The sequence below is a fragment of the Kogia breviceps genome, chromosome 2 (assembly GCF_026419965.1).
Source record: "Kogia breviceps isolate mKogBre1 chromosome 2, mKogBre1 haplotype 1, whole genome shotgun sequence".
Classification (NCBI taxonomy): Eukaryota; Metazoa; Chordata; class Mammalia; order Artiodactyla; family Physeteridae; genus Kogia; species Kogia breviceps.
Window position 1 is genome coordinate 22,756,789 of NC_081311.1, and position 27,232 is coordinate 22,784,020.

The following is a 27,232-nucleotide window of genomic DNA, read 5'->3' on the forward strand; positions in this document are numbered from 1 at the left end:
CACATTTACCTGATTAGTAAACGAGTCCCTTTTCTTCAAATAAAATGAAATCAGTATTCATTTGTATATCATCTGGCATTTAGTGCTGAAATAACCTCAAATTCATTCCTCTGTTTCTCCATCGATGACTATAAATACCTCAGTTTGCACATACAGAAGCCCAAGCTTATTTAGTTGTACTTATATATTGTTAAATCTTGTTTATACTGTTTTGGATCCAGGGAACATTATAGAAATTTAAGTTGCCAAACTAACTAGGATGTTGCTTGTTTCATGCCAACCGTAAAAGATTCTGTAAATATAAAATAAAGTAGACATTGGGCTGGTTTATTCTAAGAAGCCAAGATAATCTTCTCAAGGGACAGATTTCTTTTTGCTATTAAGCCAGAGATATTTCTAGATGTTTTTTTAAAAACGTGGGTATAGAAATTTTTGTCTGTGGAGTTTCTTTAGAGGAGCCATTAATCCCTCCCGAAAGAATGTAAATGTACAGTGACAGTTCTTATTGATCCTCTGGGTTAGTTTCTCAATATTCAATGGGAATATTTACTCAGGAAGTTAAAAAAAAAGATTTTAAAATAGCACTAATTCAGTATCTATATAAAAGTACTTAGTGGGTCCAGGAAAAAAATATATACACATAAAGTATAGCAAAATAGCAAGCTCCATACTGTCAATATACATTCAGAATGTTTTAAAAATGCTTTCTATATAAAGCAGAAACTAATACACCATTGTAAAACAATTATACTGTAATAAAGGTGTTGAAAAAACAAATAAAAATACTTTCTAGAAACATATTCCTTTCTACATCAGCAATGAGAACATTTACACCTTGGTTATCCTGCCACTGCGCTCTGGGGTTGCTATTTCTAGGGTCTCTGGGGCCTGTGGTCATTTCCCAAGTGATCTCATTTCTGATCCCGATGGGAACCTTGACGTTCAGTCTGATTTATTCAGCAAGATTTGTCAATGTGCATCACAGAGAATAACTGGTCCCAAAAGTGGTGCATGTGTTTCAAGTCCACAGAAAGGAAATCACTTGCATTGGTTATAGACCCAGCACTGCAAGGGCCCAAGTAACTGTTTTCTTGGAACTCACCCATGCAGTCTCACAGCAAGCGCTCCATAACTGTCTGTTGCTACAAAGTTGCTTTGTCATAATATCTTTCTTAGATGCATTTCCTCATATTTTTATGGGATGGCATTAGGGTTGGAAATGAAGAAGGTGTATGTGGAGACCCGGTGTACATGGGCCCACATCAATGGTATTGGCAATAGCGATCCTCATCCACGTGGTACGGCATCATGGCAGGAGAGTTCCAAACTCAGTCCCAAGGCCCATAACCACTACTTGCCCCCTGTGTGAGCTTGGCAAACCCTCTAAACTGCAACTCTTTTTTTTCTTATGTGCAGACAGAGGGATTGTGTTGGATGATCTTTGAGATCCCTTCAGGTTCTGACATGTTCACGACCAATTTGAAATGATTCAGTATTAGGATTCCTCAGACCGCAGATGCTTAAAAGTAGGGAAGTTTTCCTTCTATAAATTTGTTGTACAACTAGTTGACTCCAGCAGTGGATTCCATGAGCCATTCTCATGAGTTTTGATGCTGTCATTTAGTTCAACTTGGCCATATGTCTCACTTCATCAAGTTGGCATTCAGAATGAAGTTACATTCTGTTTACTGTTCAAATTAAATGACTTGTGCTTCCATCCTACTTAATGCAAGAGAAGTTTTCTCCCCTCAACCTACTCCTCTGTCTGATGAGAGTCCCCTGATCCCAAGGCCTGTTTACTCAGTTTAAGGGGAAAGTCCTGAGAGCTATTGCCTTGAGGAGAGAAACTTGGAGAACCTGCTTAGTCAGCCATGGAACCCTATTCTTTCTGAATGTTGGCGTTATGGCTGCTACATAGGATTATTGTTGAAATATGAGCACATTGGATCTAGAAAGATTTTAAGTGTTAGCCATACACTGTCCCCAGAACCAGAGCTCCCTTTTCTGTCCCCAGGGCTTGCCCCATTTCTCGTTTCAAGTTAAGTGTCTTCGTAACAAGGCGGTTTTCCCTTGAAAACAAAGACACATAGTACAAGCCAAGAAATTAAGCTATTTAAATTTTTCTCATGTGCACAAATGAGGGTCATCAGAGCTCAGTGACAACAAGACCTACCTTGGCTATAAGAAAACCTAGAGTTCTAGCTCTTTCTTGGTCATCACGTGTAACAACTACTGTGAAAAAAGAGGAGACATCATAGGAAAACATAATTTCTACACTGGCTTTTAATGAATGAATAGAAGCTTGACAGAGTAAAGGCTATCCCAGGCAGAATGAACAACACAGGCAGGAGACATGTAGACTTCAACCAGGCCTGAGCTCAGGAAGCATGTCAGGCAGTGGAAAGAGCTAAAGCTGAAAAAAAAAAAAAAATGCATTGAGGACAGATCGTGGAGCTCTCCTTTAAACCTAAACTTTACTCTTTATGGATAAGCCATAGGCAGTTTTGAATGATTTTAAGGAAGGAATTGATGTGGTCTGATTTGATCTTAAGGTAATCTTAGCAGTAAGAGCATGGATTCTATTTTCAGGGAACTTGCTGTATAAGAGCAAGCATTTAATATTTAAAACTTTAAATACTAACTTTTTACTACCTTTTGATATTTTAATATTTATTAAGGTCTTGCAATGTGCCAGATTCTATGTTAAGTTCTTTTGAATGCATTATCTCATTTAATCCTCCCAAGAACTTTAGGGAAAGATTCTGTAATTATCCCTATTTTACAGGCAGAAAACCCAAACATTAGAGTCTGGGTAAATTGCCCAAGTTTATCTAATGAGTAAGAGCCTTGCATTTAAACTCAGACTATTTGGTTCCACAACACTAGTTTGAACCACCAGGGCAGTGATCTTTAATCCTGGCTGGACACTAGCATCACCAGGGGAGCTTAAAAACAAAAACACACTGATGCCCAGAATTCTCAAGTAAACCATAATTTCTGGGGGCAGGGTCTTGACATCACATACAGGGTTGTGATTGACTAAATTAGACTATATTGTCCACTTAGCATACACTGAATAGTCATAAACATCTATATCAAACATCTGTACCATTAACATCTGTACAAAATCGTAATTTTTTAAAAAACTGCTGAATAGCAAAATCACAGAATATGAAGACTTCCAATGTTTTTTCCAGTTTTACTCTCACAAAGAAAAACTATGGCCTTCCTCTTTTTTTTAAGACTGGCAGGCAGCCAGAAGGAAAAATCAAAGAGGGTAGGGGTGAAAAGGAAAAGGTGACAGAGGAGTATCGAGAAAGGAAGGAAGAGAGTAGCTGAAACTGGGGTTGTTGAAGTAACAAGACACTATCTACAGATGAATGGTAGGTAATATCAAAGGTATATTTGCAGAATGTTTCCTTTCAGGAATTGTACAAAGACTCCCTTGCCATTACAAAGCATTTTTATTCTTGGCAGATTGAAGAATGTTTTACCAACTAAATGCATCCCAGTAATAGTCAGAGCTTAGGTCCAACATAATCATAAGTTGCCTTTTTATTACAGAGGTAAGCAGCACCATTTAATAACGTACTAAATGTATTATTCAGTTATGTAACTCAGACCCAGGGATTGCTGCTGGGATGAAAATTGAACCATTCTGTAATGCAGGTGTGTGCTTACTTGAGTAAATGAACTCTGTATTTCTGCACAATTTTCTTCTAAATTTCGGGGACTGGTCTGGTAGGGCTAATGTGATGCCATTTTCATCCAGGAAATAAAATGGTTTCAGAATGGTTTTTAATGAACATTTAAAAAAAATTACCAACAGTCTTCTTTGTAGCAGAATCCCAGAGGGATGGATTCGTGCTTTGGGTTTAAGCAGGACTCCTGCTGCTGCAGGATTCAGGAAAGCCTGTGGCGATGATTGGTCAGAACAGCGACAAACAAAAGGAATGTTTTCTAGCTGATGATTCCACTGGTGATGGTGGGCCCATGCCTCCATAGCTGCTCACCAAGATAGAGTCACAGGTGTGCTTGGATGCTAAGTGATTAAAAATTATAAGCTGCCTTTAATTTGCACAGCGCCTTGCCTCTGAAACACGCAGGGAGTTTCTGATGCACGTTTCTGGTACACGCAGTGAGTTTAACTCACTGGGATGCCACAATTACCGTGTGACATTGCTGGTCATTTTCTGCTACCATTGCTGGTAACAGAATGTCACCATTCTCCAGTGTCTGCACGGTATTTTTCTTCTTTCCCATCTGCCCTTATTTTCTTTCACACCAGTGTACAGTCATAAGCATCTACAATGGACTTTTCAAAATATCAGATGGGGTGATGTTCAAGATGCTCAGACATGGCAATGACCAATCAGAATGAGTAGGGATCTTAGTGCAGGAGCAGTGTTTGGGAGGTTTCCTGGTGTTCTAGGTATTAACCCATTCGCTTCTGGATTGCCAGGAGAAGCAGGGACTCCAAGGATAGGGGTCAACATAGCTGGGTTGGTGGGTGAGATGCTTAAGGGTTTCAGGCAGTGGTAAGACCCAACTGTTAGGCAGATATTTCCACATTTAACCTCGTACAGTCATCCCAGTGTGAACCTCCTGATTATCAGCCTTGCATGTCTGGGGCACAAGGATGCTCTCAAGGAGCTTAAAGTTCACAGTCACACACAGGAAGAAAATCATAAAAGGCATAAATGACTCCTATCAAGTAAATCATAAGGATTCCCATAAGAGCTTAGAGGAAAGATATCTCACTCCATTTAAAGAGGCAGTACAGTGCAGTGGTAAAGAGTACATGTATTCTAGAGACAAATTATCGAGGGTCCTAGCTCTGTGGTCTTGAGAAAACTAGTTAAGTTCTATGAATCTTAATTTCATCTGTATATTGGGAATAATGATACCTTCCTTATTAGGGATATTCTGAAGGCAAATCATGTTAAGAACTTAGTACAATGACTAGAACATATTAAGCACTCTCTAAGTATGAACTTCTTATGATTTTACTATCATAGTCAGGCAAAGACAGGAGGTAAGCTGCCACTTAAAGTGTGGATATGGGAGATTGGTTCAAGATGGTGGAGTAGAAGGACATGCTCTCACTCCCTCTTGTGAGAGCACCAGAATCACAACTAACTGCTGACCAATCATTGACAAGAAGTGACTGGAACTCACCAAAAAAGATATGCCACATCCAAAGACAAAGGAGAAGCCACAATGAGATGGTAGGAGGGGCACAATCACAATAAAATCAAATCCGATAACTTCTGGGTGGGTGACTCACAAACTGGAGAACACATTATACCACAGAAGTCCACGCACTGGAGTGAAGGTTCTGAGCCCCACTTCAGGCTTCCCAACCTGCAGGTCCAGCAATGGGAGGAGGAATTCCTAGAGAATCAGAGTTTGAAGGCTAGCGGGATTTGATTACAGGACTTCAACAAGACTGGGGGAAACAGAGACTCCACTCTTGGAGGGCACACACAAAATAGTGTGCGCATCAGGACCCAGGGGAAGGAGCAGTGACCCCATAGGACACAGAACCAGACCTACCTGCTGCTGTTGGACCTACCTGCCTCCTGTAGAGGCAGGGGGTGGCTGTGTCTCACCGTGAGGACAAGGACACTGGCAGCAGAAGTTCTGGGAAGTACTCCTTGGCTTGAGCCCTCCCAGAGTCCACCATTAGCCCCACCAAAGAGCCCAGGTAAGCTCCAGTGTTGGGTTGCCTCAGGCCAAACAACCAACAGGGAGGGAACTCAGCCTCACCCATCTGCAGACAAGTGGATTAAAGTTTTACTGAGCCCTGCCCACCACAGCAACTGCCAGCTCTACCCAACACCAGTCCCTCCCATCAGGAAACTTGCTCAAGCCTCTTAGATAGCCTCATCCACCAGAGGACAGACAGCAGAAGCAAAAAAACTGCAATCCTGCAGCCTGTGGAACAAAAACCACGTTCACAGAGAGATAGACAAGATGAAAAGGCAGAGGGCTATGTACCAGATGAAGGAACAAGATAAAGCCCCAGAAAAACAACTAAAAGAAGTGGAGATAGGCAAACTTCCAGAAAAATAATTCAGAATAATGATAGTGAAGATGATCCAGTACCTCAGAAAAAGAATGGAGACAAAGATAGAGAAGATGCAAGAAATGTTTAACAAACACCTAGAATAATTAAAGAACAAACAAACAGAGATGAACAATACAATAACTGAAATGAAAAATACACTAGAAGGAATCATTAGCAGAATAACTGAGGCAGAAGAATGGATAAGTGACCTGGAAGACAGACTGATGGAATTTGCTGCTGCAGAACAGAATAAAGAAAAAAGAATGAAAAGAAATGAAGACAGCCTAAGAGACCTCTGGGACAACATGAAACAAAACAGCATTCACATTATGGGGGTCCCAGAAGGAGAAGAGAGAGAGAAAGTACCAGAGACAATATTTCAAGAGATTATAGTTGAAAACTTCCCTAACATGGGAAAAGAAATAGCCACCCAAATCCAGGAAGTGCACAGAGTCCCATACAGGATAAACCCAAGGAGAAACATGCAAAGACACATAGTAATCATATTGGAAAAAATTAAAGACAAAGAAAAATTATTGAAAGCAAGGGAAAAATGACAAATAACATACAAGGGAACTTCCATAAGGTTAACAGCTGATTTCTCAGCAGAAACTCTACAAGCCAGAAGGGAGTGGCATGACATATTTAAAGTGATGAAAGGGAATGGGCTTCCCTGGTGGCGCAGTGGTTGAGAGTCTGCCTGCTGATGCAGGGGACACAGGTTCATGCCCCGGTCCAGGAAGATCCCACATGCAGCAGAGCGGCTAGGCCCATGAGCCATGCCCTCTGAGCCTGCGCGTCCGGAGCCTGTGCTCTACAACAGGAGAGGCCACAACAGTGAGAGGCCCGCATACCAAAAAAAAAAAAAAAAAAACACAACCAAAAAAAAAAACCCAAAAGTGATGAAAGGGAAGAACCTACAACAAAGATTACTCTACCAGGCAAGGATCTCATTCAGATTCAATAGAGAAAAGCTTTACAGACAAGCAAAAGCTAACAGAATTCAGCACCACCAAACCAGCTCTACAACAAATGCTAAAGGAACTTCTCTAAGTGGGAAACACAAGAGAAGAAAAAGACCTACAAAAACAAACCCCAAACAATTAAGAAAATGATAATAGGGACATACATATCAATAATTATCTTAAACATGAATGGATTAAATGCTCCAACCAAAAGACACAGGCTCACTGAATGGATACAAAAACAAAACCCATATATATGCTGTCTACAAGAAACCCACGTCAGACCTAGGGACACACACAGACTGAAAGTGAAGGGATGGAAAAAGATATTCCATGCAAATGGAAATGAAAAGAAAGCTGGGGTAGCAATACTCATATCAGATAAAATAGACTTTAAAATAAAGAATGTTGCAAGAGACAAGGAAGGACACTACATTAATGATCAAGGGATCAGTCCAAGAAGATGATATAACAATTCTAAATATATAGACACCCAACATAGGAGCACCTCAATACATAAGGCAAATGCTAACAGCTATAAAAGAGGAAATCAACAGGAACACAATAATAGTGGGGGACTTTAACACCTCACTTACAGCAATGGACAGATCATCCAAACAGAAAATAAATAAGGAAACACAAGTGTTAAATGACACAATAGACCAGATAGACTTAATTGGTATTTATAGGACATTCCATCCAAAAAACAGCAGATTACACTTTCTTCTCAAGTGCACACAGAACATTCTCCAGAATAGATCATATTCAGGGTCACAAATCAAGCCTCAGTAAATTTAAGAAAATTGAAATCATATCAAGCATCTCTTCTCACCACAACACTATGAGATTAGAAATCAATTACAGGGAAAAATAAAACGTAAAAAACACAGACACATGGAGGCTAAACAATATGTTACTAAATAGCCAAGAGATCACTGAAGAAATCAGAGAGGAAATCAAAAAATCCCTAGAGACAAATGACAGTGAAAACATGATGATCCAAAACCTATGGGATGCAGCAAAAGCAGTTGTAAGGGGGAAGTTTATAGCAATACAAGCCTACTTCAAGAAGCAAGAAAAATCTCAAATAAACAATCTAAACTTACACCTAAAGCTTTTAGAGAAAGAAGAACAAAAATACCCCAAAGTTAGCAGAAGGAAAGAAATCATAAAGATCAGAGCAGAAATAAATGAACTAGAAACAAAGAAAACAATAGCAAACATCAATAAAACTAAAAGCTGGTTCTTTGAGAAGATAAACAAGATAGATAAACCATTAGCAAGACTCATCAAGAAAAAAAGGGAGAAGACTCAAATCAATAGAATTAGAACTGAAAAAGGAGAAGTAACAACTGACTGCAGAAATACAAAGGATCATGAGAGATTACTATAAGCAACTCTATGCCAATAAAATGTACACCCTGGAAGAAATGGACAAATTCTTAGAAAAGCACAACGTTCTGAGACTGAACCAGGAAGAAATAGAAAATATAAACAGACCAGTCACCAGCACTGAAATTGAGACTATGATTAAAAATCTTCCAACAAAAAAAAAGCCCAGGACCAGATGGCTTCACAGGCGAATTCTATCAAACATTTAGAGAAGAGTTAACACCTATCCTTCTCAAACTCTTCCAAAATATAGCAGAGGAAGGAACACTCCCAGACTCATTCTACGAGGCCACCATCACCCTGCTGATAAGAAAGCCAGACAAAGAAGTCACAAAGAAAGAAAACTGCACACCAATATCACTGATGAACATAGTTGCAAAAATCCTCAACAAAATACTAGCAAACAGAATCCAACAACACATTCAAAGGATCATACAGCATGATCAAATGAGATTTATCCCAGGGATGCAAGGATTCTTCAATATACACATCAATCAATGTGATACACCATATTAACAAACTGAAGAATAAAAACCATATGATCATCTCAATAGATGCAGAAAAAGCTTTCAACAAAATTCAACAGCCATTTATGATACAAACTCTCCAGAAAATGGGCATAGAGGGAACCAACCTCAACATAATAAAGGCCATATATGACAAACCCACAGTAAACATCAATCTCAATGGTGAAAAACTGAAAGCATTTCCTCTAAGATCAGGAACAAGACAAGGATGTCCACTCTCACCACTATTATTCAACATAGTTTTGGAAGTCCTAGCCTTGGCAATCAGAGGAGAAAAAGAAATAGAAAAATACAAATTGGAAAAGAAGAAGTAAAACTGTCACTGTTTGCAGATGACATGATACTGTACATAGAGAATCCTAAAGATGCCACCGGAAAACTACTAGAGCTAATCAATGAATTTGATAAAGTTACAGGATACAAAATTATTGCACAGAAGTCTCTTGCATTTCTATACACTAATGATGAAAAATCTGAAAGAGAAGTTAAGGAAACACTCCCATTTACCATTGCATTCAAAAGAATAAAATACCTAAGAATAAACCTACCTAGGGAGACAAAAGACCTGTATGCAGAAAACTATAAGACACTGATGAAAGACATTAAAGATGATACCAAGAGATGGAGAGATATACCATGTTCTTGGATTGGAAGAATCAATATTGTGAAAATGACTCTACTATCCAAAGCAATCTACAGATTCATTGCAATCCCTATCCAATTACCAATGGCATTTTTTACAGAACTAGAACAAAAACTCTTAGAATTTGTATGGAGACACAGAAGGCCCCGAATAGCCAAAGCAGTCTTGAGGGAAAAAATTAGAGCTGGAAGAATGAGACTCCCTGACTTCAGACTATACTACTAAGCTACAGTCATCAGGACAGTATGGTAATGGCATAAAAAGAGAAATATAGCTCAATGGAACATGATAGAAAGCCCAGAGATAAACACACGCACCTATGGTCAATAATCTATGACAAAGGAGGCAAGGGTATACAATGGAGAAAAGACAGTCTCTTCAGTAAGTGGTGCTGGGAAAACTGGATAGCTACATGTAAAAGAATGAAATTAGAACACTCCCTAACTCCATACACAAAAATAAACTCAAAATGGATTAGACACCTAAGACTGGACACTATAAAACTCTTAGAGGAAAACATAGGCAGAACACTCTTTGACATAAATCACAGCAAGATCTTTTTTGATCCACCTCCTAGAGTAATGGAAATAAAAACCAAAGTAAACAAATGGGATCTAATGAAACTTAAAAGCTATTGCAAAGCAAAGGAAACTACAAAGAAGATGAAAAGACAACCCTCAGAATGGGAGAAAATATTTGCAAATGAATCAACAAACAAAGGATTAATCTCCTAAATATTTAAACAGCTCATGCAGCTCAATATTTTAAAAACAAACAACCCAATCCCAAAATGGGCAGAATATCTAAATAGACATTTCTCCAAAGAAGACACAGATGACCAAGAAGCACATGAAAAGCTGCTCAACATCACTAATTATTAGAGAAATGCAAATCAAAACTACAGTGAGGTATCATCTCACACCAGTTAGAATGGGCATCATCAGAAAATCTACAAACAACAAATGCTGGAGAGGGTGTGGAGAAAAGGGAACCCTTCTGCACTGTTGGTGGGAATGTAAATTGATACAGCCACTATGGAGAACAGTATGGAGGTTCCTTAAAAAACTAAAAATAGAATAACATAGGACCCAGCAATCCCACTACTGGGCATACACCCAGAGAAAACCATAATTCAGAAAGAGACATGCACCCCAATGTTCATTGCAGCACTATTTACAAGAGCCAGGTCATGGAAGCAACCTAAATGCCCATCTACAGACGAATGGATAAAGAAGATGTGGTACACATATACAATGGAATATTACTCAGCCATAAAAAGGAACGAAATTGGGTCATTTGTAGAGACGTGGATGAATCTAGAGACTGTCATACAGAGTGAGGTAAGTCAGAAAGAGAAAAACAAATATCGTACATTAACGCATATATGCGGAACCTAGAAAAATGGTACAGATGAACCGGTTTTCAGGGCAGAAATTGAGACACAGATGTAGAGAGCAAACATATGGACACCAAGGGGGAAAGCAGCAGGAGGGGTGAGTAGTGGTGTGATGAATTGGTAGATTGGGATTGACATATATACACTAATATATGTAAAATGCATAACTAATAAGAACCTGCTGTTTAAAAACATAAATTCAAAAACTAAAGTGTGGGTAAGTTTTAGGCAGCTGATAAGGCATACAGGAGGACATGGAAGCAGAAAGAACAAAAGAAAGGAAGTACTTTCAAGAGGATGGAAAAGAGAAGTTTGGCAGAATGAGCTAGTTGGGAAGAAAGAGTCCAGAAAAGTAAAACAAAGGCTTCTTTCACAAGATCAGAGGATTTGTGACTTGTCCTAAAGAAAGTGGAATCCATGAAGGTTGTGAACAGGTAGGATAAATAATAATGTTAAATAAAAATAATTGACAGCATTTCATAAGCACTTGCTACTTGTCAGCGGCGTTTTAAGTGTTCTGTGTACATTAATCCATTTCATCCTTACAACTACCCTGTGAGGTGAGCTTAATATTAATAACTGGCCTTGCAGTGATCCATAGTGTTCAAAGCACTTTCCCAGACAGCATTTAATTTTATTTTCTCAACCTTGCTTTTAGGTAGTCATTCTTGAGATTTAGGGACAGAGAAAGGATTTTGGCTAGATTTGAAGGGGTTGGAAAATAATAGCCTTCAGGCCTGCGCACTACCAGATTTTGTAAAGTTTTATTAGAATCCAGATGGCAATCATTCTTTCGTGCATTGTCTATGTCCACTTTTGTGTTACAACCAAAGAGCTTAGTACTTGTGATAAAAACTATATAACCTACAAAGCTAAAACATTTACTCCCTGGCACTTTATGTAAAAAGTTTTATCAACTCCTGGTCTTAAAGAATGGAAAGACCTTGGACTTCGATTGCTTCCATTTTGAGCTCTACCAATGACTTCACGCAGGTAAACTTGAGAAATCAAATATATGAATACATAAAACTGTTGCTGTGGACTCTACACAAAAAAAGATGATGAATAGATAACACTGAACCTCAGAAGTCTTAAAGGTTAGTTATTTAAAACCCACAGATTCTAATTTACTATGAATCTGATCAAATGTATAGGATAAATTTGTAGGATAATTCTTTTTCTTTTTTTTCCTATTAAAACTAAAACAAGAAGAAAAAAACAAAACAGTTGGAAGGATTTACTTATCTGTAGACTGAAGTCTCTTTAATGTGAGGTTTCAACTGTTTAGGCAGTATAACTCCTCATGAAATATTGACTAAAAACTATCAAATTTAGCTGACTTTCTGCACTGTACCATTAGTACAGCATCTTGTATGGTATCTAATGTTGAGGCATATAATGCATAAGAATCTATTCTTTCTCCTAACTACACATTCCTTTGCAATATCTATTACTCATTCTAACCCTTAATTATATAGCCTTTGAAGTATCTCCTAGACTATCCATGTATATCTTTTCAGCTAGATTATAAATTTATTGAGGGCAAGGAAGGACCATGTCCTCTACTGCTGCTATGCATTTCCCACAGCTCCAAAGTGAAATGATTTGATTCATTGATTCAGTAGATAAATAAAAGCAGTAAATTAAAATGTTAATAATAGATACAGTGTGTTCCTGTGATGATTTGGCTCTCTGTTGGGTAATTTCTATGAATAAACTGTAATCTTCAGAGCAACAGGAAAGGTAGTTATTGATAGCCCTCAAGGCTGAGCAGAAGATTCAGCTTCAAAAGTTGGGAGTGATCCAAATTATCATGAGCTGGATTACAATATGACCTTCTTTTTTTCCATTTAGGTATAGAAAGGTGGTTTCCAATAACTGCACTGATGGGGTGAGAGAACAGTACACGGCCAAACCACAGAAGTGCCCAGGGAAGGCCCCGCGTGGGCTCCGGATCGTCACTGCTGATGGAAAGTTGACAGCGGAACAAGGGCACAATGTTACTCTCGTGGTGCAGCTGGAAGAGGTAGGACCAAGGCCTGTCTCCCCTCTACCTTCTAGAGCCAGTGATTTTTCCTAAGGAGTCATGGCTCCCTTTACATGTCTTTTTGTCTTGGTTTACATATATATATATTTTTTTTAATTTAAATTTTGTTTAAAATTTTTATTCTACTTTTAGTTCCTTGGTTTATGTTGTTGTTATCATTTCACTTTCTCTGACACATTTCTTCAATTATTTTTATTTCATTGTAAGTTGTTCTTCTCTCTTACTGAATCTCTCACTTGCTAGGGATTCTCTTTGGATTTAACCTTGCCTTGTTGGCACTTTTAGCAAAATGTTTTCTCAGAATACATCAATGGTATTCCTAGAATAACTTAACACACATACATACTGAACTAACCTAAAAGCTGCTAATGCTGTCTTCCTCTCTTAACCTGAGGTCTTAGCTTTTCTTTCTAAAGGCAACATGCTGGTCATACATATAGCATCAAGGCCAATCTAAACATAATTGAGTATAATTTCTTTGACAATTAATAGGTTTATTTTTAAATAACACCTCAGGGATATTATTATAAGCATCAATTATTATTTGCCAAATTATGATTGTCTGAAATTTCTGAGTATTTAGATGGTAGGATAAGATGACATTGATGTTATGTATTTTAGAATGTACGTGGGTGTGTTTGTCATCTTGTAAATGAGGAAGATGATCTCTAAAGGATAAACACTTTCATAAAATGATCTCAATTATTAAATCAGGTTTGTTACCTTCAACCATGTTTTCTTAGTACCTAAAATATGGCCAACACTGTGCTAGGCCTTGTGAATACAATGGGATTTTAAAAGTTCATACTGACACCAGGATGAAGATATACAACGTTGACTTACCCCATCCTCTTCTGATAGCCCAGTGGCTCTCAGCCTTTAATATGCATAGGAATTACCTGGTGGGCATGTTAAAACAGTTTCCTGGGCTCCATCGCCAAAGATTCTGATGCAGTAGGTTGAGGTAGGACCCAGGAGTATGCATTTCTAACAAAGTGGTAGGTTATGCATCATGCTTCAAGAAAAAAAAAAAGGAAACAAGGGCAACATCAAGAGGGATAGACCAGTCTGAGAGGTTCTAGGGTGTGACTTGAAGGGGAAAAGATGAAGCAGTTCGGATTACATTGTCAGGTTTACTCAAAATACTTAGTATTTTAATTTCTTTAGAAAAAACTGTGAACTAAATGAGTTTGCAACCCTGGCTCTGATGATGCTATTGCTTTTAGTTCAAGGACCGCTTAGAAAACCACTACTCTAACCTAATATTCTTTTCTACTATCCCCTTAATAAGTGCCTTTTAACCATACTCAGTTTTCTAAATACTAATGTGCCCCAAAGTTCTTCAGTTGGAACTAGAAAGAGGTGGGCCAATTTAGACCAATTGGACTTGCTTGCAAGTCCCAGAAATAAATCTGTGGGGACTTCTGCCTGAGGCTATGACAGACTAGCTTGCTGCAAACCAGATATATATATGTATTTTTTAGAGCAAGAGTGAGAGAGAGAGTGGGAAAGAGAGAGGCAGACATGCACCCAGAAGGAGAAAGCGGATTTGAGAAGCTACAATTCTTTTCTTGAGAGATGGGAAATTCCTTGTGATGAGTCTAACATTTTATGCTGTATTTCCCTTCAAGCACCTTGCCAATTCATACATCATACTGTATAAGAGGTCAGATTTTCAGATTCCCAGTAGAAGGTGAGATGGAAAGTGTTGGCTAAACATCTGTTGGTGGACTTAGAAGCCTGGAAAGATAGAGGTTGGAATTCAGGGTTACCAAGTCAGCTGGGACTGAAGATGTCAAAACACAGAGAGAAGGGAAGCATAGAAAAGTCATACAATATTCTGTGTCTTTTGTTCCCTTGAGTTATTTGACAATATCTGAGGGATACAGACAAAATAGAAAGTAATCAGTTAAGAGGATGTGAAGTCAAACATAGTTTTTAGATGTATTACATTTGGGGGAGATAAAAAATTTGAGGTTACGGACTATCAAGAGGAAAGCCCTGGTGAACGATACAAGACTAGGTTCTGGAGACTCCTGGAAAGCTCTGTGCTAGGAGTAAGGACAAAACAGAATTAGAGCAGACGCTCTACACGCTGAAATCACAACTGACATTATTTCAGTCTTTGAAGGGTTAGAGTGATTTTCCCCCATTTTAAATGTCTGTCAGAAGCTATAACAAATCTTCTTTAGGAAAATAACATACATCAGAGGCCTTACTTGTTTTTTGCATATAAAATTAGGGGTGTTTAAATAATTACAGCTATATCAAGAAACAGGACCAAGAACAGGAAAAAAGCAACAGAGGAAAGAACAGTTGCCTGAGATATGATTAATATGTTTATGAATATGGGATAAGATATAAAAATTTAACCCCACAGCAGTCATCAGTAGGAGGCAGTAAGCAAATGGAAGTTATAGAAAATAAAGATATAATTACTGATATTGATCAACATCAGCATGAAGAAATAAATGCCAGTACACATATAAAATGGAATACCATACAACAATGAAAAACAGCAAACTACTGCTACATACAGAAATGTGAATGAATCTCATAGCTAATACTGAGCTAAAGAAACCAGACTGAAAAAAAATGCATATTATGTGAGCCTACTTAATTAATCTGTAAAAAATAGGCAAACCTGATTTATGGTGACAGAAATGAGAATAATTATCACCTTTGAAAGGGTAGTGGAAGGGAGGATTTTGGTGGTATTAGCAATTTTAAATTTCTTGGTGATTAATAAATGCATTCACTTTGTAAAATTCAAGTCGTGTATTTAATGATATGCATATTTTTATGTGTACTATATTCAACAAAAAGCTTACTTAAGGGCTTCCCTGGTGGCGCAGTGGTTGAGAATCCGCCTGCCGATGCAGGGAACACGGGTTCGTGCCCCGGTCCGGGAAGATCCCACGTACCGTGGAGCAGCTGGGCCCGTGAGCCATGGCCGCTGAGCCTCTGCTCCGCAACGGGAGAGGCCACAACAGTGAGAGGCCCGCATACCACAAAAAAAAAAAAAAAAAAAGCTTAATTAAAAATCACTTTAGAAATTCAAATAAAACACTTAGTATTTAGGTCATTAAACAATAAGGAAAAAGAAAACTGTTAGGAAGGGCTTCATTTTCCAGGCCAATCCTATATCCTATGATGAAAGTGAAGGTCCCTTTCCCAGAGACATAAGGAACCTCATTATGATACCCAGAAGAACATCATCTTTTGAAGCAGCACGTGTCAATGCTGGAGCAGGATTCAGAATTTAGATTTTTATTTCATTTTGAAGAATACAGTAGAGCAAGATCTGAAACAAGAAATCAGGCCTGGTCAGCTCCAAACTCTGTACACCCTCCAGGGACAGAGGCCAGGCTCTCATCTGTTCAATGTTGCTTCCCATGTAACCAGGATGATCAGGCATCTCAAACTTGGCTGGGTGATGTGGGAACAGATTGGGGAATCTGGTTCTAAGATGTATAAATTTATGCCTTCTGGGCACAAAAAGGCGGAAAAAATAATGAGTTGAGTTCATTCCACTCAAATGAGCAAAGCTACAGCAGCAGAGATAAGTCTGTTGCCTGCACCTGTCAGAATTGGCCCCTTGATGCTCTTGTCTCCTAGTACAAAGCACCAAGCCCTAAGGACTGTCCCCATGTCAAGAGGCCCTGGAGACCTCACATTTGATTGTGAGATCCTGTGCTAATGAGTCACAAGCTCGCCTTACGGAAACAACCGCAGTTTCTCTATTAATCTCTGGATTATATGCGTCGGCATGGCTGAGGTGTATGATAAACGATGCAGAACACAGGACAAGAGTGTCTCAGAGAAGCTGAGGAGCATTGAAACTTGACACGATAATAATTCAGATGTCCAACATTGATTGAGCACTAACTATGGTCCAGTTTGTGAGTGTTTCATGGATTGTCTCATTTAGATCCCACTGCAGCCCTATGTGAGTAAGTATTGATATTATCATTATCATTTTGTAGATGGCACAGCCGAAGCACAGAAAGGCAGAGTAACTCACCTAAGATCACACAGCTACTAAGTAATGGAGCCAGGAGTCAAATCCAGGATCTATGTTCTCCTGCCTTTCTACTGCTTCTCTATGGCGGAAACAACCATTTTCTGGCAAAGTACCTCATGTATTTCCTAAGGCTCTCTAGAGACGCTTGGCAGGAATAACAAAGATCAAGGGGTAGAAAGAACAGGCAAAATTACCTACGCCCAAGCCAGTCAGGCGCTATGGCTGCTGCTGTATTCTTAGACACTTGTCAGTATGTAAATCAAGAGTTCCCTCCTGGATTTTTCTGAGGATATTCATGGCTTGAGATCAGCTTGTTGAAAACCATTTCAGCAAACAGAGAGGCCAAATCCTCCTCTTTGCAATTTATTGAATGGCTACAGTGTATCTAGTGCTGTTTTATCCACTCTAAAGAATGTTGGAAAACATAGGATATGAATGCAGTACTCAAGGGCTTTAACATCCATGTATACCAAACTTCTCCTGAGTCTTAGGTATGAATTAGATTATAATATTGCTAAATTAAATTTAAAACCCAAACAAACAAAAACTCCTGACATGTGCCACTGGTAATACATGGGTTCTCTACATCCTCCTCCAAATTTCTGTGAGTTCACTTCTCATTTGAATTTGTTGCTCCTAAATTTACTTTGAGTAGAGTATCTGATTTTCCCCCATACCTAGTGCTAATTCTTTATAACAATAGGGATATTAATGCCATGCTTCTGGTGCCCCTAAAGCAGCAAGTCCTCCAGGTGCCAAAGGGACCAAGAGGTCCCTGCTACATTTTGATAGGACACTGTAGTGTGATTAATGAGATGTGGGCAGAAGGCTCTCCAAGACAGTATAATATTTTATCATTTGGGCACCAAAGATCATGTTCCTGTGTCTCATGGTTTATTCCTGGTTCAAGTTTCTCCTCTCGACTTGTCTTCTGTCTGCGAGGCTAGGTTGGACTGGGGACTGATGCAACCCCTCCGCCTTTCTTTGTCCCAGTTACTTACATACAAACCCCTCCGTGTAGGCTCCATCTCCTATGCGTATCAACTAGTTAAGTGTGTGTGTTTATTTGTTCTTCAACAAATATTTTACTGAGTTCCAATTTTATGTCATGTACTTTTCATTTATGAGTAGACATATCTCAGCTTGTGGAACTACATGTTTTGGGTTAACTAGGACCTCTGCTGTATCAAGTTTTAAGTAAAAATCTAAACACACAAAATGGAAAATACTAAATATTTTGTATTCATTCAAAACAAAAAGAAAATTAATTTACTTCATTAAATTATAATAATGATCTATATAAGATTATTATATATATCTATATCTACATTACTAATCTATAATAGCAGTCATCTCTTTTTGGCATCTCCCAATAAATGATCAATATCATTAAGATAGGAATCATATCCTGCCTGGTTGCAGCTCTAGCATCTCTGCTTACCGTGCCTACAATGTTGATAGGAACTCAATAAATGTGTGTGGATTTGGATAGACTTCCCCAAGGAGTGTAGAGATAAAGTCTAAACTTAAAAGGAAAAAGGCTCTTAAAATTTGAATAACATCCCAAACATGTTAAAGTCTTCATCTGAAATCCAAATCCCTTCCTTCATTCTGTTCTAGTGCATGTCCTAATTCTAACATAAAAATATCAATGAAAACCTTGCTAAAACCAGAGCAAAGAACAGAACTTCTTATTGACTGAAGATAATCAAAGGCTAAGTACACTGATGCCAACTTGTAACTACATGTATGATAAGATGTGCGTGAGCCAAAATTTTGCAGATTTGACAAATGCAGGAAATGGAATCCCTTGTTGTAAATAGCATGTGAGCCCACCTCCACATCTAGGTGACACAATGACATCATAACACAAGTCCTTCAAAATCCTACAGCTTGGTTACTCAGAGAACCACATAATTCTGTTGAAGTTGATGAAAAGCTCCTGTGTCGGGAACCCCATCCCTGCTGCTTTGAGGATTCTCTCCAAATTTACCATAATAAAAGAATCTTCATTAGAAGCAACAAGGCAAAGGAGCCAGTCTTGCTTGCATCCCAGACTCACTCATCATGGCAGATCCTTGCACACACACACTCACACTCACACTATGCATTTATGCATCACTGTTTTCTTAAGGACAAAGAACACTGATCCAGGAACCAACCAAGAAGGGAGAGGAGGAATCCATGAAGTTGTGTTTAAGAAGCCGAACACTTCACATTTTGCGACACCTGAATTTTAGGAAGCCAGTCGACAGTGTTTTGCAGTGAGACCCCAGCAATGAGAGGTAGCATCTCTGAAGATGTGCTTAAGATGGATGTCCTCTGGACCACTAATGAGCACCGAGTGAGTCTATAGACTTTCAATGTGATAACTCGGCTTTTTCGAGAAATCCAGTGCCGAAACCTGAAGGCACAGGATGGATGGCAAAGGGCCTAATGTCTTAAGAACTCAACAAAACTGATTTGGGAGGCATTCATTTGAGAGGACTGCTAGGCAGAAGTAGTGTCTGCATGTTACAGGAAATAATTAAATCTGTTTTAAATAGCTGTAAGAATAAAGAGATGCAATTCGCTGCATAATTTAAGACTTTGAAATGAAATCTGAGGCAAGGGACTAAAATTAAAAACTTTGATCCGTATGTCATTGTTTTAATACTTCAATTTACATACAAAGACTGGAACTTAAAAAGGAAAATTCATGATTATAACTTCTGTGAGATTTAACTCCGAAACGTGAAGGCTGTGTCCTCATTAAATGGATTTCAATGAGCTGTAATTTCACATACATAGAAAGGCTTATGGCCACATAAAAGTAACCACAGTGTAATAGCACTTCATAAATACTGCAGGATGCTGCCAGCCATTGGATGATAGAGAAGTTGACTTTTGATAATTTTTGTGTGTCTGCGAGACACTTATCTGTTGAACTGATAAAGGAATCTGATCTACCTTTTCATCTGCAGAAAGAGTTGGCATAAAGAGCTAGCAGGAAGTGTTAAGTCCAGGCAGGTGTCACTTTCTAAGCCAGCCCAGATCCAACTCAGAAGGTTCAGCTGTTTTCTTCTTCCACACAAAGGAATGGGAGCTGATTTCAGTGAGCCATGGAGATTTAAGAGCCTTTCTCATACATATATAGTTCCTTACTCTTGTTCAGCTTTATTCTCTTTGACTCTAGCAAGGTAATTGAGCCCTTCATTTCTTCACGCTTGTTGCTCCGGATTAAAAAGGAAAGAAGGAAACGAGGCAGGCAATATAGCTTGTCTTTAAGAGGGCTGATGCCTGAAGTTCAGGTTGTATTCAGGTTAGAAGCTCTCTCTAAGGCTCCACTTTTCTCTCTCCTCAATATTGGTCCACATGCGTTGGTGTATTTCTATTCTTTAGGGTTTCAGAGAATAGATATTTGCAAAGAACTTCAGTCTGCCTTGACAAGCAAAGAGAGATACTTGGCTCATTACTGAGAGATCCAGTACAGTGAATATCCCAAGGGCAGGAGTCATGAAATAGTCTTCAGTTTGGATTTTCAGTCTTTCAACCTGTCTGCTTCAGGCCCTCCGACACTGGTGTCCACCACCCCTTGAATCAGGGCTTCACCAAACCACACAGTTCTTGCCCAAGTGTGTAACTTCCTCAGGTTTCTGGCTTTGTACTTTGCCATTCATTATTCCATGGCTCTCTGTCTTACCAGCTCATTCCTCTGTGTAACCCACCCTTCACGTGCAATGGGAAGTCTCCATTACGTGACAACAGCACTTGGATAAGTTCTGCACCTTCGCCGAAGAGCAGAGATTATTTCAGCAGCCTGGAAGAATGTTGGAATATGTGTGGATGTCCAGTAATGCCAATTACAAGAATAATAGAATTATGAAAATGACAGTTTACCTGGCCTAGAAATGACAACTAGGATCATCATTATCTGCTCATCTTTATAGCAAAAGAAATTGAGGTCCAATTGTAAAATGCATTTCAAGGTACATTCAGCCAGGTCTTCTAATTCTCAGGTCACCACCTGCCTTCTTTAGGGCACCTCTTCCACATATAGAGATGTGGATTTCTATAGGTCTCTGTAAAGTCACTTACATCTCATAACAACCTAATAACTTGGAAAAGTGATGAAGTGACATCCAGGGCAAGAAATCAAATATCCATTTCAGAGACAGGATCTCATGACTCAATTAAGTCCACCAAGTGATGCTGGGTATAAAAATTCTGAAAGCTATTTATAATGTTGACAGCAGAGCATAAAACAGTGTAATAATTTCAGTATTGCCGTTGTTATCGTGTGTGTGTGTGTGTGTGTGTGTGTGTGCACGCATGTGCACGTGCACGCACATTATCATTGGTTAATATGGTATTCACCAGTGTAGCAATGTGATCTCTGGGTGGTACGATTATGAGCAATTTGAATTTTCTTCTTCCAAATTTTATGCATGTTCTACAGTTTTCTCGAAGAATTCATCATGGCTTTTCTCTCTTTGTTCTTCTTTCCTCTAATAAGGTCAACATATTTCTATTACATATTTTACTAATAGGAGAAACTCATTGTAGGTTTATTCCTAAAGGAATCTTCCTACTACTCTTTCTTTCAAAATGTAACTTGTTCTTATGACATACCTGAATGTTTACTTTTAGAGTGATTTTTTTTAAGTCATTCAAAAACATTTATACAATTTACGTCATTGGGCAGCCCCATAGTTTTCCTGCCAAAGGCTGCTGGGGTGATTCCTGAAGCCACCATTTAGCGATAACAGTATAGCAATGCCCTTTACCACCTAAAAAGGGTTTCAAAAGCACAGTGGATCAAGGTTCTGACCTCTCTGCACCACAACGTCTAGATGGAGTAAGGAGGCCTTTGCTTATGGTCATTTGTTTACTTATACAAGCCAAGTGTTCCTCCTGACACATGGTGTTCTGTTCCATTCTAAGCCAGACAAGTACAGAACACATAAAAATGAAATTTGGAAATTTGCTGTTCATTTAAACACATGGTGCTACAGCTTATTTGTAAATGAAGGATTAAACCATTCTGTGATGTTCTAATAGGAAATTCTTGGTCTGAGCATTAGATCCAGAAGTATTTGGATATTTAGTTAGGCAAGTTCCAAGGATCATAGTCCTCAAAGAAGGGTCAAGCCATCTGTATTTCATCAGAATAAAGGTGAAATATGCATCCAATCAAATTATTTGGTGGGTCCATAGCCTGGTCTCCCTGACATCACTGGCCTTGTCAGACCTGAGTTTTCTGGTGAAATCATAAAACCCCATGGACTACCCTCCTTACTGTTGTGAATGTTCACCCTTCAGGTCAAAGCATCCAAGTTTACTGTTGCCTTTGCTCCCAGAGAAGCCCAAGGTCTGCATATCTGGAGAGATGCCTGTGCTGTTGAAAAGCATCTCCGAATAGGCAAGGGGAGGAGGTTGAGTCTATATTTTGCAATTGTGCCAATATCTAAATATCTTGGGATTATGTCCAGAGCTCAGTTTTGAAACTGAATAGAAGCACATAGGGAATGCTTCAAACCAGACAGCCAGGAAACACTCTCTCCCAGCTGATCTGGTGCAGCAGCCTCAGCACTCAGCAATAGTAGTAGCTCTTGGAAGGGATGCCAGAGAGGATCAAGAGCTAGGAGCAGAAGATGGGGCATGTGCAACTGCCTTTTATCATAGACTGGTGTTGTCCTGTGCTAGGAGGACTTGGTTGACCACTATAAAATGGCAGTTCCAACATAGTGTCAGCAGTGGATTCCTGTTTACAGCCGTCTCACTCTTTGTCAAACACTTATATCATCAGAGGTCTTCACAAATGCACTTTGTAGCTTCCATAGTGTTTTCTAGAGCGTGGAGTATTACACTGGGCTCCTCTCACATCACTATTTAATGCAGACTTTGACTCTTCTGGCATTCCTCTAATGGGTTTTAGTTACTGAGGCTTACAAACGCTCTCTGGTTTTACATATCAGTCAATCCATTCTTCAGCGTCCATCTGGGAATGGGCACATGGAATACTTTGAGTGTCTTCTGAACAAAAGTGGTAGTGATGAACGTGGAGTTAAGAAGAGCTTGGTTCAAACTAATCTTGTGACTCTAGGCAAATTTTAAGTCTTTTAGGTCTGAGTCTTTAAGGGGTGAAGATTCAATGAGGGAGAGAACTTCAAGGCGGTGGAGGAGTAAGACATGGAGATCACCTTCCTCCCCACAAATACATCAGAAATACATCTACATGTGGAACAACTCCTACAGAACACTTACTGAATGCTGGCAGAAGACCTCACACCTCCCAAAAGGCAAGAAACTCCCCATGTACCTGGCCGTGTGACTGACAGGGTCTTGGTGCTCAAGCCAGCTTTCAGGTCTGTGCTTCTGAGGTGGGAGAGCCAAGTTCAGGACATTGCTCCACCAGAGACCTCCCGACTCCACATAATATCAAGCGGTGAAAGCTCTCCCAGAGATCTCTGTCTCAACACTAAGACCCAGCTCCACTCAATGACCAGCAAACTACAGTGCTGGACACTCTATGCCAAACAACTAGCAAGACAGGAACACAACCCCACCCATTAGCAGAGAGGCAGTCTAAAATCATACTAAGTTCACAGACACCCCAAAACACAAAACCAGATGTGGTCCTGCCCACCAGAAAGACAAGATCCAGCTTCATCCACCACAACACAGGCACCAGTTCCCTCCACCAGGAAGCCTACACAACCCACTGAACCAACCTTAGCCACTGGGGACACACACCAAAAACAACAGGAACTACAAACCTGCAGGCTGTGAAAAGGAGACCACAAACACAGTAAGTTAAGCAAAATGAGAAGACAGAGAAACACACAGCAGTTGAAGGAGCAAGGTAAAAACCCACCAGACCAAACCAATGAAGAGGAAATAGACAGACTATCTGAAAAAGAATTCAGAGTAATGATAGTAAAGATGATCCAAAGTCTTGGAAATGGAATGAAGAAAATACAAGAAACATTTAACAAGGACCAAAAAGAACTAAAGAGCAAACAAACAGTGATGAACAACACAATAAATGAAATTAAAAATTGTCTACAAGGAATCAATAGCAGAATAACTGAGGCAGAAGAACGGATAAGTGACCTGGAAGATAAAATCATGGAAATAACTGCCACAGAGCAGAAGAAAGAAAAAAGAATGAAAAGGTTGAGGACAGTCTCAGAGACCTCTGGGACAACATTAAATGTACCAACATTTGAATTATAGGGGACCCAGAAGAAGAAGAGAAAAAGAAAGGGTATGAGAAAATATTTGAAGATATTATAGTCGAAAACTTCCTTAATATGGGAAAGGAAATAGTCAATCAAGTCCAGGAAGTACAGAGAGTCCCATACAGGATAAATCCAAGGAGAAACATGCCAAAACACATATTGATCCAACTATCAAAAATTAAATACAAAGAGAAAATATTAAAAGCTGCAAGAGAAAAACAACAAATAACATACAAGGGAATCCCCATAATGTTAACAGCTGATCTTTCAGCAGACACTCTGCAAGCCAGAACGGAGTGGCAGGTTATATTGAAAGTGATGAAAGGGAAAAACCTACAAACAAGATTACTCTACCCAGCAAGGATCTCGTTCAGGTTTGATGGAGTAACTAAAACCTTTACAGACAAGCAAAAGCTAAGAGAATTCAGCACCACCAAACCAGCTTTACAAAAAATGCTGAAGGAACTTCCTAGGCAGGAAACACAAGAGAAGGAAAAGACCTACAATAAGAAACCCAAAACAATTAAGAAAATGGTAATAGGAACATACATATCAGTAACTACCTTAAATGTAAATGGATTAAATGCTCCAACTAAAAGACATAGACTGGCTGAATGGATACAAAAACAAGACCCGTATATATGCTGTCTACAGCAGACCCACTTCAGGCCTAGGGACACATACAGACTGAAAGTGAGGGGATGGAAAAGATATTCCATGCAAATGGAAATTTAAAAAAGCTGCAGTAGCAATTCTCATATGAGACAAAATAGAATTTAAAATAAAGACTATTACAAGAGACAAAGGAGGACACTACATAATGGTCAAGGGAACAATCCAAGAAGTAGATTTAACAATTGTAAATATTTATGCATGCATCATAGGAGCATCTCAATACATAAGGCAAATGCTAGAAGCCATAAAAGGGGAAATTGAATGTAACACAATCATAGTAGGGGTCTAGCAACCCACTTTCACCAATGGACAGATTGTCCAAAATGAAAATAAATAAGGAAACACAAGCTTTAAACCATACATTAAACAAGAAGGACGTAATTGATATTTATAGGACATTCCATCCGAAAACAACAGAATACACTTTCTTCTCAAGTGCTCATGGAACATTCTCCAGGATAGATCATATCTTGGGTCACAAATCAAGTCTTGGTAAATTTTTTTTTTTTTTTTTTTTTTTTTTTTGCGGTATGCGGGCCTCTCACTGTCGTGGCCTCTCCCGTTGCGGAACACAGGCTCCGGACGCGCAGGCCTAGCAGCCATGGCTCACGGGCTTAGTTGCTCCACGGCATGTGGGATCTTCCCGGACCAGGGCACGAACCCGTGTCTCCTACATCGGCAGGCGGATTCTCAACCACTGCGCCACCAGGGAAGCCCAAGTCTTGGTAAATTTAAGAAAATTGAAATCACATCAAGTATCTTTTCCAACCACAACGCTATGAGACTAGATATCAGTTACAGGAAAAAAACCTATAAAATATACAAACACATGGAGGCTAAACAATACACTACTAAATGACCAAGATATCACTGAAGAAATCAAAATTACCTAGAAACAAATGACAATGAAAACATGACGACCCAAAACCTATGGGATATAGCAAAAGCAGTTCTAAGAGCGAAGTTTGTAGCAGTACAAACCTACCTCAAGAAACAAGAAACATCTCTAATAAACAACCTAACTTTACACCTAAAGCAATTAAAGAAAGAAGAACAAAATAACCCCAAAGTTAGCAGAAGGAAAGAAATCATAAAGATCAGATCAGAAATAAATGAAAAAGAAATGAAAGAAACGATAGCAAAGATCAATAAAACAAGTAGTGGGTTCTTTGAGAAGATAAACAAGTTATATAAACCATTAGCCAGACTCATCAAGAAAAAAAGGGAGAAGACTCAAGTCAATAGAATTAGAAGTGAAAAAGAAGAAGTAACAACTGACATTGCAGAAATACAAAGGATCATGAGAGATTACTACAAGCAACTATATGCCAATAAAATTGACAACCTTGAAGAAATGGACAAATTCTGAGAAAAGCATAACCTTCCGAGACTGAACCAGGAAGAAACAGAAAATATAAACAGACCAATCGCAAGCACTGAAATTGAGACTGTGATTAAAAATCTTCCAAAAAACAAAAGCCCAGGACCAGATGGTTTCACAGGTGAATTCTATCGAACTTTTAGAGAAGAGCTAACACCTATCCTTCTCAAAATCTGATAAAATATAGCAGAGCAAGGAACACTCCCAAACTCATTCTACAAGGCCACCATCACCCTGATGCCAAAACCAAAAAAAGATGTCACAAAAAAAGAAAAATACAGGCCAATATCACTGATGAACATAGATGTAAAAACCCTCAACAAAATACTAGCAAACAGAATCCAAGAGCACATTAAAAGGATCATACACCATGATCAAGTGGGGTTTATCCCAGGAATGCAAGAATTCTTCAGTATATGCAAATCAATCAATATGATACACCATATCAACTAACTGAAGGAGAAAAACCATATGATCATCTCAATAGATGCAGAAAAAGCTTTTGACAAAATTCAACATCCATTTATGATAAAAACCCTCTAGAAAGTAGGCATACAGGGAACTTACCTCAACATAATAAAGGCCATATATGAAAAACCCACAGCCAACCTCATTCTCAATCATGAAAAACTGAAACCATTTCCTCTAAGATCAGGAACAAGACAAGGTTGTCCACAGTCACCACTATTATTGGAAGTTTTGGAAGTTTTAGCCACAGCAGTCAGAGAAGAAAAAGAAATAAAAGGAATCCAAATCAGAAAAGAAGAACTAAAGCTGTCACTGTTTGCAGATGACATGACACTACACACAGAGAATCCTAAAGATGTTACCAGAAAACTACTAGAGCTAATCAATGAATTTGGTAAAGTAGCAGGATACAAAATGACTG

General features: G+C 38.9%; 1 protein-coding gene across 4 annotated transcripts in view; it reads left to right on the top strand.

Annotated features, from left to right (window-relative positions):
- Nucleotides 1-27,232, top strand: part of SORCS1 (sortilin related VPS10 domain containing receptor 1) — a 565,941-nt gene that overhangs the window by 470,757 nt on the left and 67,952 nt on the right. For all 4 annotated transcript variants that reach the window (XM_067024735.1, XM_059052971.2, XM_059052968.2 and 1 more), the window contains exon 18: nt 12,848-13,019. In XM_067024735.1, the coding sequence (XP_066880836.1) occupies nt 12,848-13,019 (172 nt within the window). The remainder of the gene's footprint in view (nt 1-12,847; nt 13,020-27,232) is intronic.